Source organism: Oncorhynchus clarkii, chromosome 17, assembly GCF_045791955.1.
Source record: "Oncorhynchus clarkii lewisi isolate Uvic-CL-2024 chromosome 17, UVic_Ocla_1.0, whole genome shotgun sequence".
Lineage (NCBI taxonomy): Eukaryota > Metazoa > Chordata > Actinopteri > Salmoniformes > Salmonidae > Oncorhynchus > Oncorhynchus clarkii.
In genome coordinates this window covers 45,968,412-45,991,560 of record NC_092163.1, presented here as the reverse complement: position 1 = coordinate 45,991,560, position 23,149 = coordinate 45,968,412, and the positions used below count along the sequence as shown (strand labels likewise).

At 43.4% G+C, this 23,149-nt stretch overlaps 2 protein-coding genes across 3 annotated transcripts; both read right to left on the bottom strand.

The window, feature by feature from the left end:
- Positions 1–1,006: 1,006 nt before the first annotated feature.
- Positions 1,007–10,200, bottom strand: LOC139370933 (chymotrypsin-like elastase family member 2A). The gene is made up of 8 exons (XM_071110830.1): positions 4,792–10,200; positions 3,177–3,265; positions 2,772–2,869; positions 2,468–2,602; positions 2,064–2,200; positions 1,751–1,896; positions 1,381–1,533; positions 1,007–1,073 (listed from the first exon to the last, which is right to left on the bottom strand). Exons 1-8 carry the CDS (start codon positions 4,829–4,831, stop codon positions 1,056–1,058), a joined length of 816 nt encoding a protein of 271 aa, XP_070966931.1. The 5' UTR covers positions 4,832–10,200; the 3' UTR covers positions 1,007–1,055.
- A 5,054-nt stretch (positions 10,201–15,254) lies between these two features.
- Positions 15,255–22,527, bottom strand: LOC139370934 (transmembrane protein 233-like). 2 transcript variants are annotated; one of them, XM_071110831.1, is made up of 4 exons: positions 21,972–22,432; positions 20,636–20,652; positions 20,370–20,504; positions 15,255–20,106 (listed from the first exon to the last, which is right to left on the bottom strand). In XM_071110831.1, exons 1-4 carry the CDS (start codon positions 22,176–22,178, stop codon positions 19,980–19,982), a joined length of 486 nt encoding a protein of 161 aa, XP_070966932.1. In that variant the 5' UTR covers positions 22,179–22,432; the 3' UTR covers positions 15,255–19,979. The 2 variants fall into 2 exon arrangements, with proteins under 2 accessions (XP_070966932.1, XP_070966933.1); XM_071110832.1 differs by lacking the exon at positions 20,636–20,652 and having other exon boundaries at positions 21,972–22,527.
- Between the last annotated feature and the right edge of the window lie 622 nt (positions 22,528–23,149).

Sequence of the window (23,149 nt, the reverse complement as noted above, 5' to 3'; positions counted from 1 at the left end):
AGCCGTTTGTTACTATTCAGATCCTGTCGTGCCTGTTTTCCTTGCCTGACGCTGTTTTCCGCTGCAGTTCTGCCCGCTCTGACTCTGATCCCTGTCTCCAGTCCCACGTCTCGTCATCCTGCTACTCTGTCCTGGATTCCCCACTCTACTACTCCCTTGGATTCCCCTACGGACCTGCTTACCTTTTCTCAATCCCTCTCACTCCAGCCTTAGCCTCCACACCTGGTTTCCAGCAACCCGCCCGAGCTTCCCCTGACCTGCACTCCCCCTCTGTTTCAATAAATACCTTGGTTACTTCATCCTAGTCTTCTTGTCCGAGTATGCTCTAGGGTTCCCCTGTTACACTCCACGTAACAGTTATGGCTGATTTAGGATAAAATTGTCAACCCTGTTATGTGAACTTTTATAGTAATTTTCCCCTTAGTTTAATATCTTCAGATCGGAAAACATGTTTGCTTGGAAGTTGAACATACTCTTTATGACAGAATGTTAAAATTAGGGAACATAAATAGGTGACAAAATTACACTACCCAAAAGGCCCTCTACTCGTGGAATGGCACGCATATGCTTGAATTGTGGCATAATGCTTTGAGAGGAGGACTGTGCTTCACTAGTCGTCCATGACCTCAAATAATACAAATGTCAACCCTGATACAAAAGTGTTGGAAGTGTCAAACCATTCGAAAAATAGGCCTATTTGGGAGCTAATTGATGCCACAATGAAGAAATTAAGATTATACACAATGTCTGGCATGATGAGGAGGAAATCTGAATCTGAAATTTCTGTAATTTAATGAAACCTCAAATGGTTTGTACCATCTGGGGTGTTTATTCACTAGTGTCTGAGGCCCCCTACTGGTCAAGACAATATCTATATTTTGGGCCCTAATTTTCAAGCTAGAACAAGGAATATGCCCTGTTCTCAGCTTTGTAAGAAATAATGATTATATATTTTAAGCTGATGTTAATCAAAACATTGAGGACAATATTTCAATAAAATAACATATTTTCTCATGTATTTATAGGTCTTTATTTGAAGAGCACACAGACACGTCTTAGTTGTCCATCATGGTCTGAAATAAATAAAAAAACACAGGCTCAGATGAGTTTCACAAGGCAAACAAAACACATTTGAAACAGAACTAAAGAAGAACACCAAAACACTCAACAGTGAAATGGTTGGAGTCAAGCCCATTTCAACAATTCAGGAAGTCAATTCAGTTCCAATTTTCTTCAGTTATTTTCTATGAGGAAAATTTGGACATGGAATTGGAATTTGAGTTTCTAAATTGACTGAATTGCAATGGAATTGACCTCAACCCTGTGTGGTGATGTATAGCGATGTGTTTAGTGATCTGGTCATCAGCAACTCCGGTTTACCTCATCAATCCACTCATTGTAGTCGGAGACGCGGGTGAAGACGGTGGGTTTCTTGATGTAGTTGCAGCCCTGGCCGGAGACGAAGCTAGCAATGCCATGCACCTCCCATACTCCCGCAGAGTTCTTACAGTTCAGTGGGCCACCAGAGTCACCCTGAAACCGAACACAAAACACTTCGTATCTTTGAAATGTTTACCACACAGGTTGATGAAAATATAATGCTCATCAGCTTTGCTTGAATTTCTTGTATCTTCATTTTTTTGCTTGTATCTCCTGTATATCTAATTGTCTGCTCTCCAAATGGCACCCTGTGCACTTTATATTGCACTACTTTATACCAGAGCCCTATGGGTGTGTGTGTCTGACTCACGTTGCAGCCTCCCACCACTCCGTCCCCGCCGGCGCAGACCATGGACCTGCGAATGGACACGCCCCACCAGTCGCTCTGGGTACACGTATTGTGGTCCACCACGGGCATCAGGGCCTGCTGGAGGGTGTCGGGGGTGGGACCTCCGGCTGGAACACACACAGCAGGGGGATAATGAGCATGATTGTAATGAAAGAGAAAAGACATACAGTATGCTGTCTTGGCCTTACATACAGGCAATTACATACAGGCAGAGACACAGAAGCATGCACGGACATGCACACACACACACACACACACACCACTCATCACTCACTGGTGAGTCTTCCCCAGCCGGTGATGTAGCAGGGGTAATTATTGGACAGGATGGTTCCGGGGGCGGGGACACAAGCCAGCTGGACCTGGTCACTCAGAGTCACATGCTCTGCCAGCTTGATCATGGCGATGTCATTGCTGGTCATTTGGGAAATTAGAGTATGAATGGATCAGAATAGATCAGAAACTGTTACTGGTTACTAGTTTACTGTTATCATGGCCATTGAAACCATATATAAGTTCAGTATTTAGAACAATTTCCCACCAATGTGTATAAACTATTTAATACTTAACTAATACTTAATAGGTTATAAACTCTTTATTGCTTATAAATCTGAATATTCTGCGTCAATAGTGTAAATGTAAAGTTTTACTTGTGTTTTTTCAAGCCATTGCCCAACTTACCCTACTGACAGGAGGACAGGGTTATAGTGTTTGTGCACGATGATTCCTTTCTTAGCTGGGAAGTAAGCCTGAGCACTGGGCTCAGCCTCTGCCAGGTTGTGCTTGCCCACAACCACACGATAATTCAGCTTCAGACTGTAGGGAGGAATAGGGGAAAAACTGTCCCATGAAGCATCATTTTGCAGACCAAATAGACCTACCCGTTCTTGACATTGGTCAAACACAATTGCTTATTTTTTTCACTGTTTTGTGCTGGTCAACACCTTTAAAAATAGCAGCAGTGTGTCTGTGTGTGCTGGCTTACTCAATGCAGTGGGCAGCAGTCATAATCCAGTTGGTAGCGATGAGGGATCCACCACAGGTGTGTCTGTACTCACCATTTCTCTCATACTGCAGAGAGATCTACAAAGATTGACAATGATCAGTATATTCTTACAGCACTTAGCAATTAACCTAAACTTAACATTTTAGTCCGCTCCATCAACACTTTTACACAAAATTATCAATGATTTGCAGTAGATACAAAGAACACTTTAGTTTGTTCCATCTAAACATTCCTGTAAAGTCCATTACCATTAAAAGTTGAATTCCGTCAGCACCTCCATCACTTTACCTATTTACAGTTACATTCAGCACCATTTACATTTTGAAAAATGTAGTAAAAATTTGAAGTATCTTGAACGAAAACCCTGTGTCTCGACATCCTCACCTGCCAAGGCCAGCTGTTGGGGCGGGCATCCACGCCATTGACCACGCGGGTAGTATCAGGCTTAATGGCTGGGGTTCCACAGCCAGATGCTGCAGACGAGGAAGAGGAATATCCAGGACTTATTACACAAGGGGTGGCAGGTAGCCTAGTGGTTAGAGCGCTGGGCCAGTAACTGAAAGGTTGTTAGATTGAATCCCTGAGTTGACAAGGTCAAAATCTGTCGCTCTTCCCCTGAAAAAGGCAGTTAACCCACTGTTCCTAGGCCGTCATTGTAAATAAGAATTTGTTCTTAACTTACTTGCCTATTTAAATAAAGGTTAAAGAGACATACATAAATATAACAGGTTTGGAGTGTTGCACATAGATCTATTTACAGGTTGGGGTCATTCCAGTCAATTCAGAAAGTGAACCAAATTCTAATTCCAAATGTTCCTCGTTGAAAAGCATTGAAGATTTTGGAATTTCAGTGTACTTCCTGAATTGACTGAAATGAAATGGAATTGACCCCAACCCTGTTATAGGCTATGTAAAGGGCTGTCAAGATTTCCTATTCTAGGCCAGTGTCCCTGAGATGCATAGCCGCGGGAAGTAGGGAAAATAGTTGTACTAAGAGTTGTTGCCCTGTCCCTTTCTCTGCGATTGTCATTCTAATGGAATCTAGAAAGAACAACACCCTGTCCTCAAACATGTACATCAAATAGTGGAAAGTTATGGACAAAGACACAAAACATCCAAATCAAATTAAATATTTTTCTTGATCAAATAACATGGAAAACAACAGTATTTTGTTCAATATAAATTGACCATCCTTACAAATCACTTCATGTAAATGTACATGTATTGTACATAGGCTGGTCATCTAGGTTTGTTCAATATAAATTGACCATCCTTACAAATCACTTCATGTAAATGTACATGTATTGTACATAGGCTGGTCATCTAGGTTTGTTCAATATAAATTGACCATCCTTACAAATCACTTCATGTAAATGTACATGTATTGTACATAGGCTGGTCATCTAGGTTTGTTCAATATAAATTGACCATCCTTACAAATCACTTCATGTAAATGTACATTACTGTATTGTACATAGGCTGGTCATCTAGGTTTGCACCTGAAGACTTTCCATCACCATGAAAAAAAAAACATTGCACAATACAGTAATTGAGTACATTTAGACAAGCGGTTTGTGATGATGTGGCTCAGTTGGTAGAGCATGGCGCTTGCATATCTAGGGTTGTGGGTTCGATTCCCACAGGGGACCAGTAAAAAATAAGAGTGTCTAGTAAAAATGCAAAAGGAATGAATAGACCATTTCAGTTTTCTCTTCAAAAGAAGTTGGACTTGCAAAGTATTTCAAGAAACTGGAAAACATATATCAAGCAAGTATTTTTAAATTCTACAAGTATTATCAGATGAACTGTTTTGACAGATAATTATCAGACTCAAGTTACAAATGCTGGTAAACACTTAGTTTACCAACACTTAGTTTTACATTTTTTCACATAAGTAGACCGATATAAAACTTTGAAAACACTGTTCCTTGAGATATAATGATAATTTAAACACAATAATCTACTTGCCATGTTTGTTAAAAATGCAAAAAGGTCTTACCACTGGCAACAAGGGCCAAGACCAAAATGATAGAAGTCATGTTGCTGCTGTCATGAGTGCTGGTGGAACTCCTTTATATTGCTTTTTGTTTCTTATTCGTGACTGATAAGTGAGCTTCATCCAACTGGTTTAGTTTTAAAAAACTGCCCATTCTGTCCAACTGATAAGCCTGATAAGCCAACTGATTAGTACAGAAGGTGTGAGAAACATGTGTCTGTCATTATTGCTCTTAGGCCAGAGATATTGATTCTGGCCTTCTTCCAACTGTCTGGCTTAGAAAGTCATGTAGGCCTACTCTGAACTGCTATCCGGTCAGGCCAAAGACAACCCAAATCCAAATGTGCATTCTTGCAGTCTTAGAATAATCATGTTCTGGACTTGGAAAACTTGGTATACGGATTTAATAGGATTTGACTGTATTCACTACACATGTAAAAGAGATGCATCAGCAAAGATTTGTTCTAACAATTATTGTAATGGTCTATTTTTTTGCTAAATGTAAAAGTACTGGTAATATATGATGTCCTTAAGTGTAATGTGAAACAGGACATCCAGACAGCACTACTCTAAAACCAACATACAGTAGCCTTCATCTTGAAGGGTCAGCAACACCTGTTTACTTCCCAGAGTCTTCGTATCCACACTGCAAATGTTTAACCACAAGAGCACAACCAATGACAAGCAATTCAATCTTTATTTTTTTTCTTGAATATGAGAAACTACAGATTACTGAAATTACATGTATGAGGAACAAGTCACAGTGATAGAAAGAGAAATTGGCGTGCTCAACTCAAATATTTGTAGTAAAATAAATGTGGGTGCTAGGTTCAAAAGGCATGTACTAGAAGGAGGGAAAATATTTAGTGGCTTATTTCTTTGCAACAGAGGTCAAAACAAAGACACTTTTCGGCGGCAACCTTTGTCACATTTCTGAGTGAACAATTACGTTTTGGTGGTTCAGTCCAAATGAAGACAACACAACTCCCTGTCAGTCTAAGTTGCCTCTGGCACAGGAAGCATATGTGCATGGAGCAGCAGCAGATCCCATGTCTCAGGTTTCTGTTTACTGCCAGTTCCACATCACAAACCCAGGAGTTCCAAAGAAACATCAATCACACCGATTTGTCTAAAAACTGTTTTCATTTCGAGTGCCTGAGGTGTGTCTATTTGTGATGTGGTGTCTGAACCAGGAAGTTAGTTAAAGTTCCTTTCAAGCACTGAGCTCATGGATATAGTTTCTCTATCCCGAGGGTTTAGACAGTGGACGACACTCGGATGTGGGGTGGGAACTGTTTACCAGTGTGCCATAATTTTTATAAGACATTTATCCCTTCCTATGTACAGATGTCATATCTTAATTTGCACAGCAGGAAATGCAAACTTGCAGGCTATTCAAGCTTTAAAAAGGCTTCTAAAGTTGATATTTTCCACTTTAAAATAGATTTGCCCTAATGAAAAATGTATCAACTCCTACAAAATTGTCAATTTATTATAAACCACATTATAATTACCTGTTGCTGCAGGATTATTTTCCTTCTCTGAGAAACTGGTCAAATTAAGATAGGAAATGTCACAGTTTAGTGTCAACCTCTTTACTCCACCCAACACAGGATGTATGTAATGATGGGGCGGTGAGTCGGAAGCAGGTGCAGGTGAAACGTTTTAATCAAACAACAAAACCAAGAACACGACACTAACATAAGGCAGTATGCCGATAAACAAGAACAATATCAACTGGTGAGTGAAAATGGGAGACTGACATATAAATATGAGGAAATTAGGAAGGTAATGGAGTCCAGGTATGAATCATAATGATTCACATGTGTGTGTAATGATGAGTACAAGGTGTGCGTAATGATGATTCCCAGGACCGGTGGTTAGTACTCTGGCGACATTGTACGCCGGAGGGGAGTTGCAGGAGTAGACTTGATCATTTAATATTCTCCAGCACACAACCCCAACACACAAGACCAGGACAGGTAAGTATGCTCAAGGTAAGTCATTTTAAATTCATGGGTTAATATGGATCGGACACAATAGAGCCTCCACTCAGGTAGGTTATCCTCCGTCTGACTCTCTCAGGTAAATAGCGGGCATGCAAAAGGGACACACTGCAATCTGAATGATTCTGATATGGCACTGCAACAAGATAGTTATTCTAATGGAAGGCACTGCAAACAATATGGTGAAAGGCACTACACTAATGTCGCTCTGGTGCTGCATACAATATGGGACCAACCCTTGGCCCTGCTCGACTCTGCAAACCCCTTTAAAGGACTCTACTACTATGGGACAAAATAAGGAGCGTGAAAGACAGACAAGACAACATACAGAAAGGGTTGGGATAGATTCTCGATTTCTAGGGCCCAACAAGAACCATATCCCCACAAAATAAAATAAACGTCTCTGTATGGCAATATCCAGATCCGTATAGCTCCCTGTCCTGGAGCGCGCCTGGTCTGAGACTCTGCTTGGCGACGTCACCGATGGACCCGCCTCCGGTGCTAAACAAGAGGAAGACAGACAGCAGGGAAACATGCCAACAATAGTGGGTTTCAGTGGCAGGGCAAAACGGCCCAGAGAGAGCAAGACTGGTGTAAATGGAACACGGGAAGAATCATGTCCCTTACTTGTGTCGTACCAATGCCTCTCTCGGTCCTCTGCTCTCGGATCGCCACTCAACTCCACAGCCCCAGTTCGTCATCAGGGCAACCACCCATGAGTTGCATCTGGGAGTGTTCTGAAGGTCGTTATGGGCAAGGTTGCACATGGTTCAGATGAATGGCCCGTATTGGTCTCCTCCCTCTGGTCGGACACGAAAGACTGCCAGTCCAGGCCGAAGGTGTCCTAGAATGACAAAAGGCTGCAGCTGTCATCGGGGGGCTAGTTTACCCTGATCTTGTCATCGGAAGTTCTGCAGGAGCACCCGGTCACCAGCCGTCAACGGAAGGTCCTTTCCCGTTTGTTCTCGCTCCTGCTAATGTCGGGTCCATGCCTCGACCTGACTGTAGACCAGTCGTAGCTGGTCATGATGGTGCCTCAGCCATCCATCAAGGTCCATCTGCAGCGTCTTGGCCTCCGCCACCTGAAGTCACATCAACAGGAAGACCGACATGCCTGCCACTCATTAGAAAGAATGGGGTAAGACCGGTGCTGCCATGTTCAGTGTTTTTGTATGCCTGGAGAAGCATAGGTAACTGCACTGGCCAACCCATCTGCTCATCTTGCCCCAGGGACCCAAGAAGAGATAACAATGTTTGATTAAACCGCTTACAGGCCCCTTTGCCTCTGTTGGGCCTTTCAGCTCGGTTGACCCTCTCTGCTAATGATAGAAGGTATTGATGCTCCTGTTGAATCAGACACACCTGCCCGTCCGTGCTGGATGATCTGGAGAGAAAATCAGCAGTCTGGTAGAGCAACTGGGGTGGTACTTCACCAGAAAACTGGAAACTGTACAGCTGGGCCACCCAGTGCTGTGCAACTGACCCCAGTTTTGCAGTGTTGAGGTGGACCAGGGGGTTGTTGTCTGTGTAAACTGTGAACTTCGCCCCTCACAGGTAGTCTCTGAACATTTTAGTCACTGCCCATAAAAGGTTTGAATGAACTATAGTTCTGATCATTCCTCTCCAGAGGAGACAGGCTCGGTCTGGCATAGGCAATTACTCTCTCCTTGTCACCTTGGACAGCACTGCCCCAAGGCCCCTCAATCTAGCGTCAGTGTAGGCGAGGAATGGTTTACTGAAGTCGGCATATGCCAGAATTGGGGCACTGCTTGACTCACCACATGCCCCAAGTAGACCACCTCCCTCTGCCAGAGCTGACATTTTGTAGGCTGCAATATCAGGACATGCTTGACAAGCCTCTTGAACACCTGATCTAGATGGGTGTAAAAGTCAGTTGAGTAGATAATACCATTAAGTAGATCAAAAGAAAGTTGTTTACCTTGCATCCTAGACACTTCTGCATGAGGCTCTGGAAGGTGGCAGGGGCGTTGCAGAGTCCAAAGGGCATGCCAGAGAACTCAAACAGCCCCAAGGGTGTGGTGAAAGAAGTCAGCCCAGGGACTCAAGCTTGGAGTCTGAGCTCTGCGTACAGGCTTGGTGAAATTGGCTGGTGTCTCTCTAGGCTAAGAGGGGTGGACAGTACCTGTGGGAATGTGATGTAGGACAGCATCAGACTTAGCAAAATCCTCCTCATGAGCAGAGAACACACTTGACCAATGGGATAGGAGAGCATGGAGCCTTTGTTGCTGTGTTGGCTCCCTTTACCTGTTGGAAATTTACAGGGGGTTGGCCATCAGCCTGTAACTGAACTGTCTGCACACCCACCTCAACTTCACCTGGTGCCTGGGTGCGTAGCACCAGTTCTCATTCTCCACAGATCTGAGAAGGCTCCAAGAGGGTAACAAGGGGTAAGGGTTTCAATTCAGCAGTCGAAAGGGTAGCCTTTCTCCTTGCACTCTTGCCACACAACTCCATCATCAGTATACTCCACCAGGGTTTAGCAGTCTTTGGACAAGGTCCCACCAACAACTCCAGCCCACAGCAACTTTTCACTGCTAGCTGGGATCCCATTGGGGTCTCTCTTGGACAGGCATGCAGTACCTGGTCCCCCTCATGCTCATCGGTCTGCATGACTCGTCTGCAGACAGCGAAAGCATTCTGCCACTCCTTCCTGGCAGCTACCCACAGTGGCGTTGAACCCAGTGAGACTCATTCGAACAGCTCCTTCCAGCATTAGCCTATGACGGTCATCCCAATGATTACTTGGTCAGCCCCCAGACAGTCATCCTTGACAATCACAACCCCCTTGGCTGGAACTTGCACTCCTCCAACTACAAAATCCACGACCGCATAGCCGACAAAGGGGATGTGTAGGCAATTGGCTGCCTTCAACGTGAGCCGGCGGAGATCTGAAGAATCTTGCATAGGGAGATGAACAAACCACTTCTGAAAACTAAACACTGTTACATTAGACACCGTATCCAACATACAGTTGAAATCGGAAGTTTACATACAGTTAGGTTGGAGTCATTAAGACTCGTTTTTCAACCACTCCATCAATGTCTTGTTAACAAACTATAGTTTTGACAAGTCGGATAGGACATCTACTTTGTGCATGACATAAGTAATTTTTTCAACAATTGTTTACAGACAGATTATTTCACTTATAATTCACTATGTCACAATTCCAGTGGGTCAGAAGTTTACATACGCTAAGTTGACTGTGCCTTTAAACAGCTTGGACAATTCCAGAAAATTTGAGTCAATTTGAGGTGTACCTGTGGATGTATTTCAAGGCCTATCTTCAAACTCAGTGCCTCTTTGCTTGACATCATGGGAAAACCAAAGAAATCAGCCAAGACCTCAGAAAAAAAATTGTAGACCTCCACAATTCTGGTTCATCCTTGGAAGCAATTTCCAAACGCCTAAACGTACCATGTTCATCTGTACAAACAATAGTATGCAAGTATAAACACCATAGGACCACGCAGACGTCATACCACTCAGGAAGGAGACGCATTCTGTCTCCTAGAGATGAACGTGCTTTTCTGCAAAAAGTGCAAATCAATCCCAGAACAGAAGCAAAGGACCTTGTGAAGATGCTGGAGGAAACAGGTACAAAAGTATCTATATCCACAGTAAAACGAGTCCTATATCAACATAACCTGAAAGGCCGCTCAGCAAGGAAGAAGCCACTGCTCCAAAACTGCCATAAAAAAAGCCAGACTAGGGTTTGCAACTGCACATGGGGACAAAGATCATACTTCTTGGAGAACTGTCCTCTGGTCTGAGGAAACAAAAATAGAATTGTTTGGCCATAATGACCATCGTTATGTTTGGAGGAAAGGGGGAGGCTTGCAAGCCGAAGAACACCATCCCAACCGTGAAGCACGGGGATGGCAGCATCATGTTGTGGGGGTGCTTTGCTGCAGGAGGGACTGGTACACTTCACAAAATAGATGGCATCATGAGGAAATACAATTATGTGGATATATTGAAGCAACATCTCAAGACATCAGTCAGGAAGTTAAAGCTTGGTCGCAAATGGGTCTTCTAAATGGACAATGACCCCAAACATAGTTGCAAAATGGCTTAAGGACAACAAAGTCAAGGTATTAAATGGACAATGACCACAAGCATACTTCCAAAGTTGTGGCAAAATGGCTTAAGGACAACAAAGTCAAGGTATTGGAGTGGCCATCACAAAGCCCTGACCTCATCCTATAGAAAATATGTGGGCAGAACTGAAAAAGCATGTGCGAGCAATAAGGCCTACAAACCTGACTCAGTTACAACAGTTTTGCCAGGAGGAATGGGCCAAAATTCACCCAACTTATTGTGGGAGCTTGTGGAAGGCTACCTGAAATGTTTGACCCAAGTTAAACAATTTAAAGGCAATGCTACCAAATACTAATTGAGTGTATGTGAACTTCTGACCCACTGGGAATGTGATGAAAGAAATAACAGCTGAAAGAAATCATTCTCTCTACTATTATTCTGACATTTCACATTCTTAAAATAAAGTGATGATCCTAACTGACCTAAGATAGGGAATTTGTACTAGGATTAAATGTCAGGAAAAACTGAGTGTAAATTTATTTGGCTACAATGTATGTAAACTTCCGACTTCAACTGTACATGTTGTTTTTATTTTGATTACCTCCACTTCTATATGAGGACAGTTTCCCACAACAGCTGACTTCTCAGGGCTTTCCTCCTGCCTGGTGCCTGTAGCCCCGACATCGAGCTCTACAGTGGCCAGGGGATTCCTGTTTTAAAAGGGCCTGTTCATCTCTCTGGGTGGAGCAGAAGCATTTGATGTGGCCAGGCTGTCTACACCCCAAACAAATGGGTCTGCCCTGTCAGTCCCACTGGAATGGGGTTCTCTTTCCATTAGAGAAAGGAACATATTGCCCACCTACTACACGCCCCGTGGCTCCTCCCTCGGCCATGGCAGGGCAGCTGAATGAGACTTCTGCTGTATGACCTCTCACTAGGGTCTCTGCCAGGCTGTTCAGTTGCTCCTTCATCTCCTGCCATAGCTCACCACATGTTCTCCTTCCATTGCTCAAAGTCTGCAGTGGTTCACAGCGGCTGGGGTGCCACTTGTATGGGGAACAGTACGGCAAACCTGGCAGTCCTTTCCCTCCATCTCTCTGGCCAATGACTGAGCCTTCTAACTAACCTTAATGTCATCCCTTGCTGTCGCTAGGCATACTTTTGGAGCGCCTGTTCCACAGGGCCCTCCTTTAGACCTGTACTGAATTGGTCCCTAAGAGTTTATTCATCCTTGGCATATCCGGCCGGATCTGATTGGAGCTATCGGCTAAACAACTCCCATGTGCACAGGAGGTAGTCTCCCATAGGCTTATCTCCCCTCGGGTTACAGTCAAAGAAGTGGGACTGGAGAGTTGGTGTAGGGTCAGAGGCTACCAAATCAGGCCTGTAACTAAACATGGTTTCTCTTTGCACGGCCATCTAGAGCTTCCATGATGAAATCAATCTGCTGCTGTTCTCTCATTCCTTGCACCCTCAATATTGCTTCCATTTGTGCTCGCCACTCCCAGTCCACTACTCTCAGCAGCAAATTTGGGAACCCAGGGTGAACACATGAACCAAGGCATTGCTACAGGAGTATACTGAAGTAGTGTGCATGCCCCTGAAGGACTAGAGCATTCTGCCCCCTGTGCTCCATCCCCTCGCTGATCATTAGTCCCCTGTGCAAGAGAAGTGTGCATGGAAAAATCGTGCCGACCCAACGCCACTTAAAGAGGTGTCACTGTTAAGTGTGAACCCCTTTTTACTCCACCCAACACAGGATTTAATGTTCTCCAGCACACAACCCCAACACAGGAGACCAGGACAGGTACGTTTCATTTTCCATTCACGGGTTAACATGGGTCAGACCCCGTTTCTCCATCTCCCACAGCAGACTGCGCGATAGTGTCGACATAATAGAGCCTCCCCTCAGGTAGGTTACCCTCCATCTGACTCCCTCAGGTAAATAGCTGGCATGCAAAAGTGACACTGCAACATACTGCACACTGATTTATTCTGATATGGCACTGCAACAAGATACAGTGCCTTGTAAAAGTATTCATCCCCTTTGGTGTTTTTCCTCTTTTGTTGCATTACAACCTGTAATTTAAATAGATTTTTATTTTGATTTTATGTAATGGACATACACAGAATACTCCAAATTGGTGAAGTGAAATGAAAAAAATTACTTGTTTGAAAAAAAAATAAAAAATGCATGTGTATTCACCCCTTTGCTAAGACCCTAAATAAGATCTGGTGAAACCAATTACCTTCAGAAGTCACATAATTAGTTAGATTTCACACAGGTGGACTTTATTTAGGTGTCACATGATCTGTCACATGATCTCAGTATACATACACCTGTTATGAAAGGCCAGAGAGTCTGCAGCACCACTAAGCAAGGGGCATCACCAAGCAAGCGGAACCATGAAGACGAGGGAGCTCTCCAAACAGGTCAGGGACAAAGTTGTGGAGAAATACAGATCAGGGTTGGGTTATAAAAAAATATCAGAAACTTTGAACATCCCACAGAGCACCATTAAATCCATTATTAAAAATGGAATGAATATGGCACCACAACAAACCGGCCAAAAGAGGGCCGCCCACCAAAACTCACAGACCAGGCAACGAGGGCATTAATCGGAGGCAACAAAGAGACCAAAGACAACTCTGAGGGAGCTGCAAAGCTCCACAGCAGAGATTGGAGTATCTGTCCATAGGACCACTTTAAGCCGTACACTCCACAGATCTGAGATTTATGGAAGAGTGGCCATAAAAAAGGCACTGCTTAAAGAAAAATAAGCAAACACATTTGGTGTTTGCCAAAAGGCATGTGGGAGACTCCCCAAACATATGGAAAAAGATACTCTGGTCAGATGAGACTAAAATTGAGCTTTTTGGCCATCAAGGAAAGTGCTATGTCTGGCACAAACCCAACACCTCTCATCACCCCGAGAACAACATCCCCACAGTGAAGCATGGTGGTGGCAGCATTATGCTGTGGTGATGTTTTCATCGGCTGTGGCTGGGAAACTGGTCAGAATTGAAGGAATGATGGATGGTGCTAAATACATGGAAATTCTTGAGGGAAACCTGTTTTAGTCTTCCAGAGATTTGAGACTGGGACGGCGGTTCACCTTCCAGCAATACAATGAGCCTAAGCATATTGCTAAAGCAAAACTCGAGTGGTTTAAGGGGAAACATTTAAATGTCTTGGAATGGCCTAGTCAAAGCCCAGACCTCAATCCAATTGAGAATCTGTGGTATGACTTAAAGATTGCTGTACACCAGCGGAACCCATCCAACTTGATGAACCTGGAGCAGTTTTGCCTTGAAGAATGGGCAAAAATCCCAGTGGCTAGATGTGCCAAGCTTATAGAGACACCCCAAGAGACTTGCAGCTGTAATTGCTGCAAAAGGTGTCTCTACAAAGTAGTGACTTTGGGGGGTGAATAGTTATGCACGCTCAAGTTCTATTTTTTTGGTCTTATTTCTTGTTTGCTAAACAATAAAACATATTTAGCATCTTCAAAGTGGTAGGCATGTTGTGTAAATCAAATGATACAACCCCCCCCCCCCAAAATCTATTTAATTCCAGGTTGAAAGGAAACAAAATAGAAAAAATGCCAAGGGGGGGGTGACTACTTTCGCAAGCCACTGTAGTTATTCTAATGGAAGACACTGCAAATAATATAGTGAAAAGCACTGCAATCTCACTCTGGTTCTGCACATAAATGGGACCTACCCTTGGCCCTGCTATACTCTGAAGATCTGCTATGGGACAAAATAAGGAGGGGGAAAGACAGACAACATACAGAAAGGGTCGGGATAGGTTTTAGATTTCTAGGGTCTGACAAGGATCATATCCCCACAAAATAAAATAAACGTCTCTGTATGGCGATATCCAGATCCGTACAGCTCCCTGTCCTGGAACGCGCCCGGTCTGAGACTCAGTTTGATGTCATCACCAATGGAACCATCTCCGGTGCTAAACGAGAGTAAGACAGACGGAAGGGAAACCACTAGACACTGGTCCAGTGTGATCACAGCAATGGTCCAAGACATGATCCCTTGAATAGGGGACCGATCCCCACGGAGAGACATTCTCTGCTCAACTCCCAGCCTCGAACACCACAAAACACACAGCGTTTAATGGAAATGACAGCCAATCCCCAGTTTCCGATTAGCTAACTCGCTGGATATGCGTCTGATCACACCAGCCCCGCCACCCAATTATCCACTTATCTACGAATCCATCTCGTGACATACATACAGTATGTACAAGAAAACGTTTTGTTTGTACCCTTTGTTGGAACCATTATGTAATCCAAAAGCACCTATAACTTGTAGCAAAACACTTCTTGGATAACAATTTGTTTGATAAAATAGACAAGAAATGTCGAACAGAAAGATACCCCGTAGTTTTGTAAAAACACATTTTTTTATTTTCCATAAAGCAAAACATATTATCTATCATACTTGACCCCACTAGGCTCTAATTTGAAACCACACTACCATAAAACATATCAGTATGTTTTATTTTCTGGTAGCTTGTGAAAAGATGATCTACCACAGCTTTCCTATATCTACCCTCCAGATTAGTTGGTGTGTGAGGTCTTAGCAGTGGCATCTTGAACATCCACAGACTACCGGGGATTTCTGTGACCCACTACCCAAAATCCACATCTTACTACTCTTCTGACAGTCTCTTAAGGTAGGAGATGGATATGCACTGATGACATGCCATTTTAGGTCAAGCAGGGAATGTGCCTGGGCAGAGTATTCCAGCGCATCTTATTACCAAAGGTTCTGTTAAACTACCCGGCCACAGACCATCGTTGACCGCCTCCCGTACGGCTCTCAGGCTTAAGCCATTGACTGGCTGTGTGCCCCACTTGTCTTAACACGTTCTCAGGACTATCCTCTTTCCCTCATCATCATCACTGTTAGGTTATAATGCTGCGTTGCGTGGGAAGCATGATATTGAGAAGTGTCCAGTGAAACAAACTCTCAAGTGGACCGAACAGGTTACAACAGTGAAACTTGGTTGTGTGGAAACAGAAGCCTACATCAGTTTTGACTTGTGTGATTATTTCATGCATTAAAAACGCATTGGCCAATAGAAAATAATTTGCACAGGCCATCAACTTTCACTAGCCTGTTATAGACATTGTCATCCTTTACAAGGCAGACACTTGTCATTGCAATGCCATTGGCTGATATCCCACAGACATACTGTTCCCCTGTTACTAGTAGAGGCCCACAACTGAACTCCATAGAAATCAGGCCTCTCACAGCAAGACAAGCTGAAATGTAGCCTCACATTGAAGCGTTTTACCATTTTCTTTTCAGGACAACCAGGCCTACAAGTAGAATACAAAATCATTTGGCATAAACAGTTGCATTCATGAGTTTTATTGACAAATGTCAATAAACAAATAAGGCCTGCCAAGCAAAAACCTAATAAAAAAATGAATTTATAAGAATGCCGTAAGTACAGAAATTGTTTACTCGGTGGGTAATGAATGTCCAACTAGTCAGTGACAACTGTGTGGATTTTGGAGTTTGTTACAGCAACTATGTGAGCTTATTACAGTACTATAGACATTATTTCCTGGGATTTCCTATGATCTTCTATGTTGAAGAACCCCTTACCTTCTAAGGACTGTTCTGTAGCTTGTGAGCGCCATAGAGCAAAACGTCAGAGTCTCAGCTCTTCATAGATGGTTCATAATAGTTTGTAGTTCACCATTCGGACTCTACAGACGTTTTTTATGAGAAGAACCGCCCCTTGACCCCGCCTCGGACCCCATCTGCGCTTGTCTCACAATCACTGCTCTAACTCAGCCCCTGTTAATCACACATACTAATGGTTGGTATCAGCAGATACAGAAGAATAGACAAATCCAATGGTACAACTGGAAGACTGTAGCTCAAACACACAATGTTTAAAAGGGGTTAGTCCAAAACGCGCCAGTGTGATAGTGGGACTCAACAGGTAGTAGCTGAGTCAGCTCTTGTCCATGTGAGCTACACTTGGCAGAACACAGCAGGCTAGCGTGTCATGCAGCCCAACACCAGCACACAGGGGGACATCTGTCCCTATATTTAGCCAGTGATGGGTGATACTGTTACATATCAAACTACAGGATCCTTCCGACTCGGCAGATTGCAGGGGACTAGGGGAGAGCCAGGGGGAATGGGAGATGGGTGAATGAGGGCCAGAGCAGGTTGTGGGCAGTAATTAAGACCATCTGTGTTCAACCTGAGCTATCTGTGACCAAAACTAAACAACTCTCAGAACAACTCCTAAACCCTTCATATGCCCTGTCAATGGCAAACATGAACATAAACCCAAATCTTAGTTTTTTTAAAGACATTTGTTACTAATTCATCTTTATTATGTAGCTATTCTAATATGTTACATTCTGTCGGTATAAAGTTTTCATTCCTGTATTGTCATTGTTTAGTTTTTTTTTTTACATGAGAAGAAAACACTCCTACACATACAGTGCATTGGGAAAATATTCAGACCCCTTGACTTTTTACACATTTTATTATGTTACAGACTTAGTCTAAAATTGATTCAATTGTTTTTTCCCTCATCAATCTACACACAATACTCCATAATGACAAAGCAAAAATAGGTTTTAGCTTTTAAATTTGTAAAAAATAAACAACTGACATCACATTTACATGAGTATTATTTACTCAGTACTCTGTTAAAGCACCTTTGTCAGCGATTACAGCCTCAAGTCTTCTTGGATATGACGCTACAAGCTTGGCACACCTGTATTTGGGGAGTTTCTCCCATTCTTCTCTGTAGACCCTCTCCAGCTCTGTCAGGTTGGATGGGTAAGGTCGCTGCACAGCTATTTTCAGGTCTCTCCAGAGATGTTTGATCGGGTTCAAGTCCGGGCTCTGGCTGGGCCACTTAAGGATATTCAGAGACTTGTCCCAAAGCCACTCCTGCGTTGTCTTGGCTGTGTGCTTAGGGTCGTTGTCCTGTTGGAAAGTGAACCGTCTGCCCCAGTCTGAGGTCCTGAGCGCTCTGAAGCAGGTTTTCATCAAGGATCTCTTTGTACTTTGCTCCATTCATCTTTCGATCCTGATTAATTTCCCTCTCCCTGCCGCTGAAAAAAACCCCACAGCATGATGCTGCCACCACTATGTATTACCATAGATATGGTGCCAGGTTTCCTCCAGATGTAACGGTTGGCTTTCAGGCTAAATATTTAAATCTTGGTTCCATCAGACCAGAGAATCTTATTTCTCATGGTCTGAGAGTCATTTAGGTGCCTTTTGGCAAACTCCAAGCAGGCTGTCATGTGCCTTTTACTAAGGAGTGGCTTCCGTCTGGCCACTCTACCATAAAGGCCTGATAAAGCTGCAGAGATGGTTGTCCTTCTGGAAGGTTCTCCCATCTCCGCAATGGAACTCAGGTCTGTCAGCGTAACCATCAGATTCCTGGTCACCTCCCTGACCAACGCGCTTCTCCCCAGATTGCTCAGTTTGGCCGGGTAGCCAGCTCTAGAAAGAGTCCTGGTGGTAACAAACTTCTTCCATTTAAGAATGATGGAGGCCACTGTGTTCTTGGGGACCTTCAATGCTGCAGACGTCTTTTAGTACCCTTCCCTAGATGTGTAACTCAACATAATCCTGTCTCGGACCTCTACAGAGAATTCCTTCAAGATCATGGCTTGGTTTTGCTCTGACATGCACTGTCAACTGTGGGACCTCATATAGACAGGTCTTTGCTCTCAAATGTACTGTCAACTATGGGACCTTTTATAGACAGGTGTGTGCCTTTCCAAATCATGTCCAATCAATAGAATTTACCACAGGTGGACTCCAATCAAGTTGTAGAAACATCTCAAGGATGATAAATGGAAACAGGATGCACCTGAGCTCAATTTTGAATCTCTTAGCAAAGGGTCTGAATACTTCTGTAAATAAGGTCTGATTTTTGTTTGTAATACATTTGCAAAAATAAAACCTGTTTTCGTATTGTCATAGTGGGGTATTGTGTGTAGATTGATGAGGACATTTTATAATAAGGCTTTAACATAATAAAATGTGGATAAAGGGAAGGGGTCTGAATACTTTCAGAATGCACTGTACATATTTGGCAGATGTAATATCAAGTAAAAAAGCGAAAGACATTTATGACAGTAAACACTCGACAGTTACGTAATTGACACATCAAACATCCCAAGTGGCACAATAATGCCACGTTCAGAACAACTGGGTACTTGGAAATCTCCTACTTCCAACTTCAGTTCAGTGCATTCAAGACAGCTGGAAAAAAATAGCTCCGACTGGGAAAATAGTTTTGAATGGTCATCCAACTCGGAATTCCAATTCGGAAACTCTGGGATCCTTCTAGAACTCTGACTATCCGACCTGAAAATCCCTGATATCATAATTTGACCTAATTTTTCCAGAGTTCCCGGTTGTCTTGAAAGCACCATAGATACAGTAATTGTCAGCATGTTAGTGCTACAGTGACCACACAGTTACCGCTGCAAAAAGTAATTGTTCACTCGTCCAACAGCCCACATTATCAATAAATGCACACAGGAATGGGCAGCTGTTTCCTCCTCTTCTAATGTGTGTGTATGTGTGTTTATTTACCAGAAGTCCTCACAAGGATAGTAAAACAAGGAAAATTCAGACAAGTGGGGACATTTTGCTGGTCCCCACGAGGAAAAACGCTATTGTAGGCTTAGGGTTTAGGTTTAGCGTTAGGGTTGCAATTAGGGTTAGTGTTACAATTAGGGTTAGGAGTTAGGGTTAGGTATAGTTTTAGGGTTTGGGGTTAAGGTTAGGCTTAAGGTTAGGTTAGAATTATATTTAGAAGTGAGGGAAAATAGGATTTTGGATGGGAATCAATTCTTTGGTCCCCACAAAGATAGCAATACAAAACTGTGTGTGTGTCTGTGTGCGTGCATGCGTGCGCGAGGTTTGTGCTGTGGGTATCATGTGATCCAGAGGTCAGTGTTCCATACAGTCTTTCAAAAGCAGAGTCTTGCTTCTTAAGTTCTTCTCCCAGATAGAAGAGTAGAAAGGCTGGGTGTGGAGGATGTGTGACGGCGAGAAAAGATGGATACCACACCTGGAGTGGAGTCCCGTTCTTGAGGATGGAGATTACTGCCAAATCCGGGGCCCCAGAACCCTTGTCATAGTCCATTCAGAGAAGTGTCCATAGTCCATGTCTTTGAGAGCGACATTTACTTTGTTTGGCTTTTTCCAGGCAACTCTTCTACAATTTATACTAGAATAGAGAGAAAGAAAAAACACACAGATGAGACACACACATAGAAGTATGCAAATCATATTTATATATGGTTGAATGCCTGTTTGAATGTTTGTCTCTGTTTAATATTTGCATGTACTTTATGTCTGTTCAAATGGTTGTAGTTTTCTTTTAAATACTTTGAGCTTTTGATTGAGCCTGCCTGGAGTGCCAGATGAGCAGCGTTAGCACTTTATGGGATATCCCATTGGTTACATTGTGGGGAATGGCTGCCGCATTACCGTGGTGAAGTGAACGATGATAAATATGGCGATGATGAGGAGGCCGATGATGATGGAGGCGATGGCCACTTGGAGAGCTTTCTGGCCGAGTCGTCGCGAGCCGTCATAGTCTTGCAACTCATAACTTTTCCTGGACTGCATGGGGACAAGAGGGAAAACACTTCACTAAGGGAGCGTTCAACTTCACCAGCAGTCGTGGACTAAAATGTGTTGCCTTACCATGATCTTTTAAGGAGAAACATGTTCATGCCACATACTGTACCTACCTCATACTGAAGTAGACCTGTATTTGGAAAATAATTTGGAGTAAAATAAATGTGTCATATTTACATGTGATACTCACATGTGAATGAGGTACGGAACACGTAACACCACACATGGGTTCAAATAGTATCCGTTTTCTTTCTAATATTTTGAGTGTTTGATTGAGCCTGGCTTGAGTGCCAAATACTGGAATAGTAAAATACTATATGAACCCAGGTCTGCATAACATTGTGTGATTGTGTGTTTGAGAGGGAGAAAAGAAAGGTGGGAGAGAAAGTAATGGAGTCCAAACCCTTTGGATGGGAAAGTGTGTCAGTGACGTGGTGTTTTGAGAGGTGAAAGGAGCGAGCATGTTTGGAGGGCACATCGAGCACGTCAGAGGGCACTTCGATGAAACCCTGCCCTACCACAGACACATCTGTTCCTCTCATCAGACACATTTGGCTCTTTTTTCTTCCTCAAACACATACACAGACAGACAGACCGACAATCCATGCACATACACGCACGGCCACACGCAGATATTCAAGTAAATACGGGATTACCGGTAGACTCCTTCCCATATTACCAACACCACTTCTCTTTCTTGGTCCCACAAAAACACACACACATCGTGAGAAAGTTGGGGCAGAGATCCTAGTGTGATCAGCCAGCTCTCAACACCATATCTTATGACCTGACATGTAGCTTAAGAACATATGAGAATTGCAAAGGAGAACTGTTGTGCTGGCAAGCATTCAAAGCTGGTGCACCAGATATTTTTGTTTACGGCTTGTTGCTGGAATCCCAGAATATGATTTTTTTCCTTTGGAGACGCAGTCAAAAGCTAGAGCAGAGTTGCTTTCCGCTCTCCTCCACTTTCCCCATGCTTTTGAATAACCGCTAATGGACACAATCAGTTAACACTAGCATTGCTATATTTAAAAAAATGCTAGCCATATTATTCTGGACATTGCTAAATAATTAGCTAACGATTTAAAAAATGGTTTGGAGGAAACAACATCCTAGGGAAGTTGAAAATAAGGTCAACTTCAAAAATGCCTACTGTCCCTTTATTACTACATAAACAGAATGTGATTAGGATTATTAGGATTATTAGGATTATTTTATAATTGCAAAAATTGTGAAATACAACTGGCCGTATGTTTACAATGTATTCATCTTGCAACATATCAATCAGCATTGGCTTTTTCCTTCATGGAAATTGACCTGAGGTACTTTTCACATAATTTTCTATATATTTCTCATTCAGTAGTCTATACATTTATATCAGCTTTAAGACATATATTAGTCAGTGAGTAAACCGTTTCCCATATGCCTGTGATGTCCCCTACTCACCAGTACTGAAAAGACCAGAGCTACAATGTTGACTGGGTACGCGGGGCAGAAGCAGGTGAGGATTGTTAGCCACAGGTAACTGTGGAGGGGAGGTGGCGGGTGCTGTTCCCCCATAAAACTAAGTCTGTCAAAGTCTGCACTCCCATTTAGGGAACTCTTAACACCCAAATGCCCTCTTATCGGCTCCAGAGCCAGAGGACGGGCCATGGTGTGGGTAACAGACGACAAGAGCGGAAACACAGCCAACGAGATGAAAAGAGAGACGAGCCACAAAACAACCAATGAAGAAAAAGGGAAAGGAGATTAAGAAATCTCAGGACAAAAGAAAACAAAAGGAAAAATAATGGCCAAATGGCAGAAATTCAGCCAATTGTAGGAATGGTACACAGCACAGGAACAACCCCACAACCCCAAAAATGAAGGATGGAATAGCCAGTGAAGGAGTAGAGTTGAGCAAGCTTCCAGGAACTGTCCAGAACTGATTGAGGGGTCTGAAGAAGGGAGGCTGGTGTGGAATGGGGGCGTCGAGACACCCCTACCCTCGCGTAGAGCTGACCTCATTTTCTTTAGGGTGGGCAACATTACCACCCTGTCTCACACACCCCTCCCCAGGCAAGAGAAAGGAGGGAGACGAGAAAGACCAGGATCTGACCTCATATGCTGTGGCTAACATTAATCTCCCCCCTTCACACACACACACACTGGCAGCCAGTCCTGGCCAACACTGAGCAAAATGTGTGTGTTAGTGGTGGAGGTCACTGTTTACCACTGGGACTTTGAACATTACCAAATGAGTTTGTTAAGTGTATAACACTGTATTTCCCACACTCACAAACAACATTTACTCACACTGCAATCAATTCATCAATAAGACAAGGGTGACTAGCCAACCCTACTGCTTCTGTTTGAGCCCACCTTGAGCACACCTGGGTGGTGTTCAGTAGGTATGAAGTGGGACAAAATGTACTGTACCTAGTAAAATAAAGGTTACGTATTAATATGTGCTTTGTCCTGCCAAGGTCAAGAACGGTGCTAGAGTCCTTCCAAAATATGTGTTGATGCTTCCCCTACATTTAAGCGTCCCCCACTATAATAGGGCTTTCCAGAGGCTAGTCCAAATGACATCAGTCACTGGGAGTGACGACACCGTAGCTAAGCACATGATGACATGTCATCGC